This window comes from Rhineura floridana, chromosome 1 (genome assembly GCF_030035675.1).
Source record: "Rhineura floridana isolate rRhiFlo1 chromosome 1, rRhiFlo1.hap2, whole genome shotgun sequence".
NCBI classification, from domain to species: Eukaryota; Metazoa; Chordata; class Lepidosauria; order Squamata; family Rhineuridae; genus Rhineura; species Rhineura floridana.
In genome coordinates, this window is record NC_084480.1 from 267,164,269 (window position 1) to 267,176,750 (window position 12,482).

Sequence of the window (12,482 nt, forward strand, 5' to 3'; positions counted from 1 at the left end):
ATCTAATGTTTTTTAGGTTGTATTTGGCTACATGTGTGTTGTGCATGTTTAGACTCAGGCTTTTGACCTAGCAGATCATGAAATCTAACTGCCAGTGAAAAGGGGCTTGCCATTGTACAGAGCTGTGCATCTCCGTCAGCTGCAATGCTCTGTTGTAATGGTTACCTTTAGTTGAAATATTTCCATGATGTCACAAAGAATGGGCTTATGCAGAGGATGTGCTATTTCTGTTACCACAGTATAATGTGCATTATGAGGTGCAGAAGTGAGATTGTTTCCCCAGAGTGCATTGTCATGTGCATTGTCAAGAATGGGGAACCTCTGGTCTTTCAGATATTGTTGTCTCCAGCCAACATAGCCACTAGTCAAGGAAGATGGGAGCTGTAGTCCAACAACATCTGGAGGACCATAATTTCTCCATCCTTGAACTAGAACTTAGTTTGAGTTTGACAAAACACATTTAAAATTTTAATATGCCTAAAAGATGTCTGACTTTGGAAATACTCTGTATCCTCCAATGTTGAGGATATGAGCTTCCTTTGAGGCAACTGATGTTCACTCATTTGAAATTGTTTCAGTGATTAGTTCAGCTTCTTCTTTCTTTAAAGTAATTGAATGTGTTTCATTCTTAAACAGACAAATGCTCTTGCTTTTCATGTTCTAATCTGCTATGAGAGTTCTGCCAGATGCATCTTCGCTCTGAAATAGAGCCACAGAATGATTGTATGTGGCTTTAAGATATACTTCTTTAAGTATATCTCAAAAATAATATTTTTGCAAGTATACGCAAGGCTGCTACTTGTACCATCCCTCTAGGGTTGCCAGTCTTAGGCTGCTTTTTCTCTAGAAATTCCTTTCAAGAAATGATATTGTCAGGTATTTCTCCTTAGATCAGAATGTATTCCCTCCCTTTTCTTTCTGATGTTCCATGCAGCTGGATAAGATGAGGAAGGGGAGACACATACTGTAGGTTCAAATGCAGAATAGGGGAGAGCAAAATCCCTCCATATGTCAGAACGTTTCAAGGTACTATTTGGGGAGAAGCACAGTTACAATGACCTTCTATACTAGGCAAAATAATTATGTACCAAAGGAGCAATATTCTTTCTTTTGAGTAGTGAGTGGCGCTTGTAATTAATTGGTAATAGAGATTTGCTTAGTTCTCCTCTTTTTCTTTTTTTACATAGTTACACCATGTTAAATTTGAGTTTTCTTGAGTGATTTTAACTTGTTTTACATATTTCTAATCATCACCAAAAAGTCATTTTGTAAATATCACATTTGTTGTCTTTGAATACTGTCCGGTCTTTCACCTTTGCACACCATATTGTTTGCATAGATAATGCCTAAGTACTGAAATCCTTTTTGCAGATTATGGCTTAAGCTTGCCTCTTGGGGAAGAATATGAATATAAAAAACATAAGCTGAAGGAGGAGCTTCGACAAGACTACAGGCGTTACCTTTCACAGGTAAAAGGCCTTATATCTGATTAAATTTCCACTGGTAGCTTGCAAAGTAAAAGATACTAATTTCTAGAAGTTATTACTACAGCTAATACTGTACATTATTTAGTCCCAATGGTTATTTGTTCATTTATTTATTTGATTTAAAAGCCAAAATAATATTATATATAAAATATATCATACATAAAACAATAGCCACAGAAAGCATTACAGCACACTAATCCTGGCTGCCAAAGCAAAATAAGAAGTTGTGTTAGGTGTTGTACAGAAGCTCTGAGAACTGTTTCATGAAAGAGCGTTTTAAGGAGATTTGGAGAACAGTAGGTGGCTTGATAAATAGAGGGCGGAACTGTCTCTTGGATTAAAAAAGACATTGTTGAGGGAATAACACAGTCAAAGAGTGGAGAGTGGGGGGTGGGGAACCACAGCCAAGGCTACTATTGGAATTGGTTGCTATACAAGGAAATGGAAAACATTTAGCATCATTGAAACAAATGAGGCCATGCTGAGAGAGAGACCACTTATATCATGTGTTGGCTGAGAAAAGCATGTGATTGGAGGAACTGAGCCCTCCAGAAGGTGGAAGTTGCTGAAGAACCAACTTGAGTTGTGTGGCACCTGGAGAACTTGAAAGCAGAGGCATCTGGGAGGATAGACGGTTGATGCCAAATGTGTTAGGTCAAGGAGAACAAGGTAATTACATTCTGATAGAAATCTTGAAAAGAACCATTTCAGTGTACTGAAACATAGAACTGAACCAGTGAGCTAGAAGTCAAAGTGAAGGCAAAAAATATAGTTCATATGTCTGAGGTTTATAGATGAAGTCTGATGGGACAGTGGCAGGGAGAAGAGGGTCTAGAAACAGTTGTTTCAAGTTACTTTGTTGATATACGTAAAGATTTTTCTTTCCTTTTGTTAAAGGTTTTCAGTAGTCCTTTTCTACTGAGATTTTATGTGTGTGCTAAATGTGATGATGTGGTGCAAAGAATTTTCAGTGATAGTTTTCTCCAACTATATGCAAATTTGGGAGATTTTAAATTCTTGGTAGGCATTTAAAGTTCAGCACAACAAATGAATTTATTCATCTATTTATTTATTAGATTTATATCCCACCCTTTCTCCCAGTAGGAGCCCATATTTCAGATCCATTTTTGATGTTCAGACTTTACTACCCAAAAATTCCAAAGCCATTCTTATAAAATAGTTTTAAGTGTGCAAATGCCACTCTGTGGGTGAGAGAGGGGGTTTAAAATGAAGTAGATTTTGCTAGAATGTTCTTTATGAATAGTCTATTTTCCTAACTTTTAGGGTATTTCACAAGCAAAAAGGAAGGTAGGGTGCTTGCATCATGCTACTCTTCAAATTAATATAACATTTTGCTTGGTTCTAATGTGCTAATAAAAATGTTTTGGGGGAAAATCAGTCTTTGTGCTTTGCTGAGTTTTGTGAGCTTGCTCATCAAAAGATAAGCTGTGCGCTGTTTCCATTAATGTCATCTTACCACATTGATTGTCTTTTCCTTTGATTTCACTGCTCAATTAATAGCCTTCTGCATTAACTTTAATTTGATTTAGTGTTTGCTACAGGGCATGCTAATGTTGATGAATCCCTATGCAGTGGTGCTATCAGTTTGGGTTAATTTAAATGGTGAAGTTTGGAATGCTGTTAAAATATCACCTTATTTATAAATTATATCTTATTGACATTATTTTTTGGATTTACTCATCTACATTGACAAATTATTTTCTGTAATATGGAAATGTATAATTGTTCGTTACTGGCATGTACACTAAGTATAGACAAAATGAGACTGCAATCCTTTGCACACTATTCTGGAGAGCAAATCCCATTTCTACACAGTGGGATTATTTCTGATTAAGCATGCATTATTGAACTTGATGGTGTCCCTTATTAGTCTTTTAAAAGTTAACTATAAATTGTATGGCACAAATATAGCATTTTCTGTTTGAAACTTCAAATTATACACTTTTAAAAAATGAAAAAGCATGCTCTATATTGCTACTCACCAGAGGGTTTTTTGTGCAGTAAAATAACCATGGGTTTGGGTTTTCGATATCAAATTTAGACTAAAATGAATTGTGGAATAATAAAATACTGGGTTACAATAAATATAGATCATAGGTCAGCACATCACTACTCAAGCCAATTTTGGTAGTTCCATGATGATGTAGTGACCTATAGTCAGGTTAGTGTTCTCAGCATACACACAATAAGCTGTATTATGCGGAAATAACTGAGTTGTGTGAATGAGTTGTGTGAATGAGTTGTGTGAATGAGTTGTGTGAATGAGTTGTGTGAATTAGTTCTGTGACAGAAATCATTTGAGGTGACACAACTAATTTATAGGATTGTATCGAACAGTATTGCTTTGTTGACAGTAAGGCTACCATCTGTGTAACTGGGAGGGAAGCAATTTTAGGCAATTCCCCCTCCCAGTGTAGCCCCTGCACTCCCCCAAAATCTACTCTGGAAGGTGGCTCAACCTTCTGGAGTAGATTTTTTTTGTTGGTGGGTGTGTGGGTGGAAATAGCAGAGGGAGGGGAATTTCCAAAAAATAGTTTCCCTACTTGTCTTACTTTAAGCTGAACAGCACCACTGGATACAGTGCATGATATATAATAAGGCTGAATTACCTTGAAAACATTTTTCTTAAATCCAGTATCATTTTCTACTTCAGAACACATTTAGTCATTGACTTTCTTTCATCTAGAAAAAATATCTTACATCTGGAGAAGTTGACCCATATACTCAGGGAGTATCACTTCCTATTGGTGACAGGAGGTCTGCTAAGGTAGGTGCACAAAAACTCAGTAAATATTGCATGGTGCTTTGCAGCATAATATTTAGAACTCCCGTACCTGTGAAAATGGAAGCTTTTATATGATGATAAATAAATAAATAAAATGTACCTTAACAGGCCACTTGTAAAAGGCTTTAATTAGATGCAAGTGGAGAAAATACAGCGCCTTAATTATAGTGCAATCCTAACCCCAAAATGGCTGGCTGGAAGGAGTTAGGAAGTGCCTTTTGGGCAAGTTTGCTATGATGGCCCCCACTACACCTGTGGACAGCTTTGAGGGTGTAGAACTACTACAGTTGACGTTTGTTTTGCTGGTGGTAGTCAGAGTTAGACTCTAAAACAGGGCATTCACAGGGAAGTGATGGAGACATTTGTTCAGAGAGGATCGGGCTGTCCCTATATGCTAGCCTGGAACTGGCATAACTAATTCCCCTTCACATTGGAAATGAGGGAGTGGGGGATTTAAAAAAAGAAAAGAATGCAAAATTAAAAAAAAAGAAATGTGTAAAAAAAAGGGGGGGAGAAGTAAGTCCACCCCATCTCCTCCCCTGGCCATCACAAACCAACAGAAAGCGGTGGTTGATCTGCCACTTTGCACCTCCCTACCCCATACCCACATTAGGATTGCAGTGTTAGTTGTGATATAGGTGTAGATACAGGGGTACATGGTTAGGTCAGCTGCCATTCTGTCCCCTCTCTCCTGCAACCCCCGTCCGGTGTGTGGATATCCTACTGGGTCTGTGCAGCTATTCATATCTGTTCATATAACACCTTTATTTCAAAATGAATTTTTTCAGCCTATGTTGGTTTAAGACTTTATTTTAAAAGTGGGACTTGGACAGAACGTTGTAGTGTGGAGTGCTCTTGTTCACGATGCTTCATTCCAATTCTGTTCCTACTCCAGTTTTCCATCTATTCCTGCAACAGCATTCTGTAGCCCCTGAGTACACTCAGTCTGTATTGGGATGTTTGGGGATTCCCTCCCTTCTTTTTTTTCTAAAGAGTTTTTGCACTTCTGCATACGTTGAGGTTTTCCTGAGCCTGCCAACACCCATCATGTGTGAATGGTGCCATTTTGGCTATATAAGGACCAGGACTCAAGAGAATTACGATAATTATTAGTATATGGCAGTCTTTCCCAACCAGTGTGCCTCCAAATGTTGTTGGACCACAATCCCCATCTTTCCAGACCATTGGCAATGCTGGCTGAGGCTGATGGGAGTTGTGGTCCAACAACATCTGGAGGCACACTGGTTGGGAAAGGCTGATACATGTGTTATGCATATATACTGAATGATATACATTTGTTTTGTTTCTCTGAGTTGTCTTATCCCATCTCTCATCCACAAAGTTTTGTTGGGTCATACCTCTTTGATGCTTGGCTTTTCTACACCTAAGATAACTGGTGAGACTTCACCAAATATTGGGTGCTCCTGATAAGGAGAAACTAGTTCACTCTTCTGCTCTAAAGTAGAAACATTCACATACTGCTCCATATTAATTTGTTGGTTTGCATCTTGCCAATTTTAGTCAAGCATGATGACAAAACAAGGTGCCTGTATGACAGAGGTCTCATTATTATTATTTCTGTAGCATCGTCCACATACAAATTTAAGCCTTTTTGGCTTAGGGCGGTATATAAATTAAATTAAATAAATAAAAATAAATAAATAAACACATTCCCCAATGGGCTAGAAAATGTCTGAACTAGGCAAGAAACAGTTTAGTAGTTATAAAGAGCTACAGTGCCTCACTGAATAGTGTTAAAGTAAAACTTAGATCTAGAACAAATTTCTTACGTGCTATATTCTTAAAGCTGGCTTATATGTTACTTTCCCACTTCCTGATTGCATTTCTAATAAACCTCAAGATGTGTTACAACCATTGTGCAGCACAGGGGATGGGAATCTGGTCCAGCCCTCTGAGTCCCCTCCTGCCCATCAACTGTTTAGCAGGGTTTTTATGTGCAAACTGTGCAATTACAGTTCCTTCATCTGTAAGACGATCTGCTTCAATAAGATCAAAGTAGAGAGGGACATGTCACAGTAAAGACATAGATTTGTGCTCTTTGTAAATATGCAAAAGGTTGTCTGTACATGTTGCAATTGTATACATGCAATTTTTGGATGCAGTTGCATTCTTGAAGTTTCAGGATTTGAATAGATGTAAGTTAGGGTTTGCAGTTCAACTGTATGTTGACCTTATTTGCATTCTTTTGCTGGGATTACTGAGTTCTTTTTGTCTTTTACACAGGTAAAGGGTGTTGGACAGCTTGTAAAAAAAGTATAGAGAAAATGGAAAATGAAACTTGAGTAGAGTTAAAAAGAATTAAATATAGGTCTCTGTTTCCATGGGAAATAGCTTTGTACATGTGATAAGAATGTGTGGTTGTGTGTGGCCTTGCCTGCTGTTGAAATGTGCCACCTGACAGCTTTCCACTGGGGCAATGTGATCCTCAGCTTGAAAAAGGTTCCCCACACTTGATGTAGTGGGATTCTCATTCCTGCCAGCAGCTGTCAGTTACATGGTAAAGCAGTAACTTTTTTTAGGGAAAACATTTCTCAGTCTAGTTCTTATTCTTGCTGATTTATTTTTTTACTGCTAAACAAGGTAAATACTATTTAATTTATTACCCTCAAGTATAAATGTCAAATCATGTTTCCTAGTTCTGATTGGAGGATCACTTTGACTTAGCTGCATTTCAGGAGTTTTATTGGTCTCTTGGTATTCTGAAAAAGTGAGTGTGTGTGTGTGTGTGTATATATATATATATATATATATATATATAAAAACATGAATAAAAATCCAAAGTTTTTTTTGCAAAGTTCTCTTTCTAAGCAAGAGTTTCATATGTATTACTAATAAAACGGTTAAAGCAGTATAAGAAGCATCATTTTATCATTCCTGTGTCTGGTGTTTAAAACCTTTTGTAGATCCGATACGCTTTCCAATATTTGTTCTAGGACAGGTTAAGACTTGAAAGAAACAAGGAGTACAATCAGTATCTCAGGGAAAAGGAAGAATGGAATGAAAGGTTAAGAAGAGTAGGGAAGAAGCATGCAGAGGTAAACCACAGACAGAGATCCTCAACTTTTTCACTGTTAAGATGTTAAAATCCATTATTTAAACTGTAAATTTAGAATTCTGGGCACAACACGGTGTGGGCAGGGTAAATATTTGTTGAAATATAAAATTAATACAGTTTTTACTCTTGGATTTTATCTGGAAGTTGTTTCATGTGTCATACTACTTAACCCTATCCTTATTATATCCTTTCCGTTTTCTAGCTATCTGAAAATAGGGGTATAGGAATAAAAATGCCCAGTCGTAATGAATATGTGGCACATCATGCCATCCTGTTTTTGTCTCTATTGTAATCCATTAAAAGACAACATTGATTCTGATATTTCCTATAGTACCCATTGCAATACTGTCACTAATAACTGGTAGCAATTTCATACAGCCTTATTTAAAGATCTCATTATTATGTCCTTTTGCTTTTTTGGATTGACAGTGAAACGGCTTATTAAAACCGAAATGAATATTTTCTTTGTATTTAGCTTTTAAAATATTTGTCTTTGTATTAACAGCATGACACAGATACACTCACAAAAATTATTGCAGTTACCAGAACCCAGCCAGCATTACATACTCCAAATTTGTCCCCAAGAAGAGATGAAGAATCCTTCAGGAAAGATGCTTGCACTTCTACAGAGATCCGTGAAGGGCTGTCAAGTAAGAGACAATCAGTAGACCAAAATCACAAACTGAATAATGAAATTGGACACGGGGACACCATATTGCACAAAAAACTTGATGAAGAATTGAACATTTCTGATAGAAAGCTCCAAAGGCTGGATTGCAAACCTGATACCTCTACTAGAAGACATCACAGATTTGATGAGGGTCATGTTCCTGAAATAAACGATGAAATGGATCCTAGATTTCGATATGAAAGTGACTATGACAAAAGACCATTGCGGGTCTTTCATGCTCAAAGGTAACTTTAATTTTATTATTGTTGCCTTTTAAACTTGATTGGTAGTAGTCAGTCCCTACCATTTCTATTTCAGTTGCCCTAAGCCAGATGTGTTCCATTCCATATGTTTTGGGTGCCAACTTTTGAGCCAAACTGGACATAAGACCAATCTGCTAGTCTGGTTTTTTTTAAAAGACAGCCAGCATGGGGGTATGTGCAATTTTTGTTGGGACTGTAACGCACAGGATGTGGAGGTTGTGGCCCTGCTGAAAATCACCCCTGAGCTGTTACTAGACTTAACAGAAAAACTCCCCTGCACCTTCTATTAATATTTTTAAAAGCACCTGGTTGCTAACAGTTCATTTAGCATCACACAGTCTGGCCATTTAACATTGCATCTAGTTTTGCATCTGAGTTCACATTGGTTGGCAAATTACCGAAAAGGAGCCATTTTCCATAGGAGGAATGCCATCAAGCGGGTAATAGCTCCACCTATCGTCTGAAGGCAAGAATGTTTTCGAAGTCAAGACTAGGGGCGTCAAGCCCCTCCCACTCTCCAGTACATTCTTGCCTTCGTACGAACAAGTTTGATATTCTATAGCGTAGTTTCTAGCTAAGTTTTTGGTGTTTCTTGTGTGTTTGTCTGACAGAGTGTGGAGAGTTTGTTTTATGTGTATTCCACTTTCTCCCTCCCCTCTGTCTTGTGTTTAACTCGTTTTGTCTTGTCATTCCTGGGGTGGAGTCCTCCCTTGCCCGGACCTTTTTCCCCCAGGTTTTTTAGCCTAATGGCTTTGAAGAGACTGCGGCTGCGGCTCTCTCTTCATTCAGGCGGGAGCTTGCGGCTGCAGCTCCCTGCTTTGTCTGTCGCTTGTCCCACACAGGAGCCTGCTCTGCGGCCTCCTTTTATTTTTAGTCCCTGGCCGTTTGGTTTGCCCCTTCCCGGTATGACCGCGGCTGTTTTCCTCGCGGCGGTCAATTTGATCTCCCCCCCCCCCAGGAGCCTGCGGCTGCGGCTCTCGTGCTATGCCGCTCGGCGGTTTTTCTCCTTGGGCTGATCGCACTTAACGGACCCGTTCCACGGCCTTTTTAACTCTTGCCGCGACGGTCTCTGCAGCCGGCGGCTGCGGCTAGCGCCTTTTGTGATCGCTTCTGCCGCTTCATTTTTTCGCCGGTCTTCCGGTTTCCCTAACGGAGCCTAGCCGGACGTTTGAGCCACGATTGTGTTTATCAGCTCCGTGGCCGCAGCTTTCCTAGTTGAAGCTGTGCCCGGCAACCCTTTTTAGTCCGCCGGACTCCTCAGTAGCCGCCATTACTCCTTCTTCATAGTCCGCCATTTTTAGATTGATTTTTTCCCGCTCATTTTACGGGCGCCATTTTGTTTGCACCTTCTTTCCCGCCCTTTCTGTTCAGTCTAGTCAGTACTAAACAAGGGGGGTTAGCTGGCAAGGGCCTCGTGCATTTGTGTTACAGAGAGGATTCCACGGCTTCACGGAAGCCTCTTCTACACGACTACTGCTGCTGATTCGGACAACTATCTGATCACTATTGAACTATACTTCTGGGGTTGTATTATCAAGGCTGTGGCTGTGCTCCAGACTGTTTGATCTGTACATTCTGCCCCATTTGTGGCCGTGTGCTAAGACTGTTGATACTGGGCACAGGTTGTTGAACTGTACATTCTGCCCCATCTGTGGCCGTGTACCTGGACTGTCTAATTGTACATTCTCCCCCATCCGTGGCTGTGTACCAAGGCTGTTGATACTGTGCATTCTGCCCCATTCGTGGCCGTGTACCAACTATTAACATTGGGCACAAGTTGTTGAACTGTACATTCTGCCCCATCCGTGGCCGTGTACCTGGACTGTCTAATTGTACATTCTGCCCCATCCGTGGCCGTGCACCAAGGCTGTTGATACTGTGCATTCTGCCCCATTCGTGGCCGTGTACCAACTATTAACATTGTACATTCTACCCCATCAGAGGCCGTGTAACAACACTATCAATATTGTACATTCTGCCCCATCCGTGGCCGTGTACTCAGCCATCTGCCAGTGCATTCTACCCCATTCGTGGTCGTGTACTGAGCCTGTTAGGGTCTGTGCATTCTGCCCCATCCGTGGCCGTGTACTGAAACTCATAGAAAATATAAGATGGCGGAACAGCCAACCACAGCTCAGATAGCCAAGCCAAAACCACCTAAGGCGGCTAAGCATAAGCACACTAAAGCTGTTGCCAAAACAAAACATCTTTCCAGCCACAGCAAAACCAAGCACCCACGCTATGTCTTGGTTCCGGCTCCCGAACGTGCAGCTCAGGAACAGTTATCGAATCTATTCCATTCTCCCACTGCTTCTTCCAAGGAGGAGGATTTTGCTGGGTTTCCTGACCAGCCAATTACCACCCAGCCTCCGCCCATATTACTTCCCAGGACTTACTCAACATCACAACCTACTGGGACACCTCCACAAGTACAACCGTCTACTTCACCGGGGCTGCAGCTGTCTCATGAATTCCTATCACAACTACAGGGCATGCTGTCATATTTCACAAACACAGTCAGCACCAGTCCCCGCTATACCTCAGCACTGTATGGACCACTATGTATGCAATGAGGCAAATCCATCATGCTCCGCAAATCCCTTTGATATTGCCAGAGGCAGATTTATTGATGACGCTTCTTGTGGAGAGGACTTACCTTTTGCTGGGCAGGCTGAAGGAGACGAATGGAGCGACCATTCCGAACATGAGGAGGATACATCTTATCGCCTGTTTGATGCCTCAGATTATCAGCCTCTTGCGTGCAGAGTCTTGAATACCCTTGGCCTACAAGATACACAACCGGCAGCTACTGCTCCCGTTATCAAAGGGGCCAGGGTTTTGAAATCACCCGCGCAGATCGAGCACTACCTTCCTGTGCCAGACCCCATTGCTAAACTGGCCAAGGACGAATGGTCTCATCCACTGCAAACTCGCCGTTTTAACACCCTTGCGGACAGACTTTATTCTCTGGCTCCGGACTTTGCCAGCAGACTGACTGTTTCTGGCATTGATGAGCCGATCGCCAGCCTAGTTTCTCGATCCCTGTTGCCGAGGGAAGGAGATTCCAACCTAAAGGACGCCACTGAGCGGAGGCTGGACTTTGCTTTACGCAAGAATCACGAGGCCACCGCCTTTTCTATGCGAGCGTCTGCATGAGCTTCCATATTTTCCAGGGCAGCGATGATGTGGCTGGATGACCTCTTGGACGATACCAACCCCGATCCTGTATCTCTGAGGAGGTCACTGATAAAATTGCGCAAGACAGCGGCGTTTGTAGCTGATGCCACCTTGGACGCAAATCAACTGGGAGCACGAGCTATGGCAGCTCAGGTAGTCGCTCGAAGGACCCTCTGGCTTCGTCACTGGCAAGCTGACTCTACAGCCAGGGTTAATTTATCAAGGGCACCTTATGCCGGTTCTTTACTCTTCGGCGAGGAAGCCCTAAAGGCAGTTCTTGTTGACCCCAAGGATGCCCGTAAGCCTGTCCTGGCCACTGTCAAGAACTTTGATCACAAGCCTTTCAGGCGTTTCTCTCCATACCGCCTGACCCAGCCCTTTCGAGGAACGCGGCCCGGGGGACGAGGCCGTGGTTTCCGGACTTTTGATTTTCGCCCCTCCAGGGGAGGCTGGAGCATGCATTTCACAGGTAGAGGTCAGTACCAGGGGCGCAGAGGCTCCTCACCTTCCTCATATAGGGGAGGGTCTCGCCAGCACAAACAGTACTGATGCTATACCGGTTGGAGGTAGACTCCTGCGGTTTGGAGACCATTGGCTGCGTCTGACTAAGATCCATTGGATCAGAGATCTTTTTTGTTTTGGCTATGCATTGGAATTTTGGGCAACCCCTCCAGACAGATTTCATTCCTCACCTTATCCTAGGGCATCAGCCAGGCGCTGCATCATGCAGACAGCTATACATCACCTCTTGGACATAGCGGCGATAGAGCCAGTCCCTACAACAGAGAGGTCGGAAGGGGTGTACTCCCTCCTATTTGCTGTGCCTAAACGAGATCTGTCATACAGGGCGGTATTGGACCTCAAGTTCATTAACCGTTTCGTAAAGTACCGCAGGTTCAAAATGGAATCCCTTCACTCCATCACAGAAAGCCTGCTAGAAGGAGACTTCCTGGCCTCTATCGACCTTAAGGAAGCATATCTCCATGTTCCTATTTGCATAGCC

General features: G+C 41.7%; 1 protein-coding gene across 9 annotated transcripts in view; it reads left to right on the forward strand.

Annotated features, from left to right (window-relative positions):
• The window catches only part of CSPP1 (centrosome and spindle pole associated protein 1), a 109,926-nt gene that overhangs the window by 15,357 nt on the left and 82,087 nt on the right, over positions 1–12,482 (forward strand). For 7 of the 9 annotated variants that reach the window (XR_009759475.1, XM_061600593.1, XM_061600630.1 and 4 more), the window contains 5 exons: positions 1,372–1,469; positions 2,772–2,795; positions 4,195–4,275; positions 7,248–7,349; positions 7,875–8,284. Coding sequence is in view for 8 of the 9 variants with exons in the window: in XM_061600593.1 (XP_061456577.1) it covers positions 1,372–1,469; positions 2,772–2,795; positions 4,195–4,275; positions 7,248–7,349; positions 7,875–8,284 (715 nt within the window). In the remaining variant the exon portion in view is untranslated. The remainder of the gene's footprint in view (positions 1–1,371; positions 1,470–2,771; positions 2,796–4,194; positions 4,276–7,247; positions 7,350–7,874; positions 8,285–12,482) is intronic. The other 2 variants (XM_061600657.1, XM_061600640.1) reach the window with 2 other exon arrangements.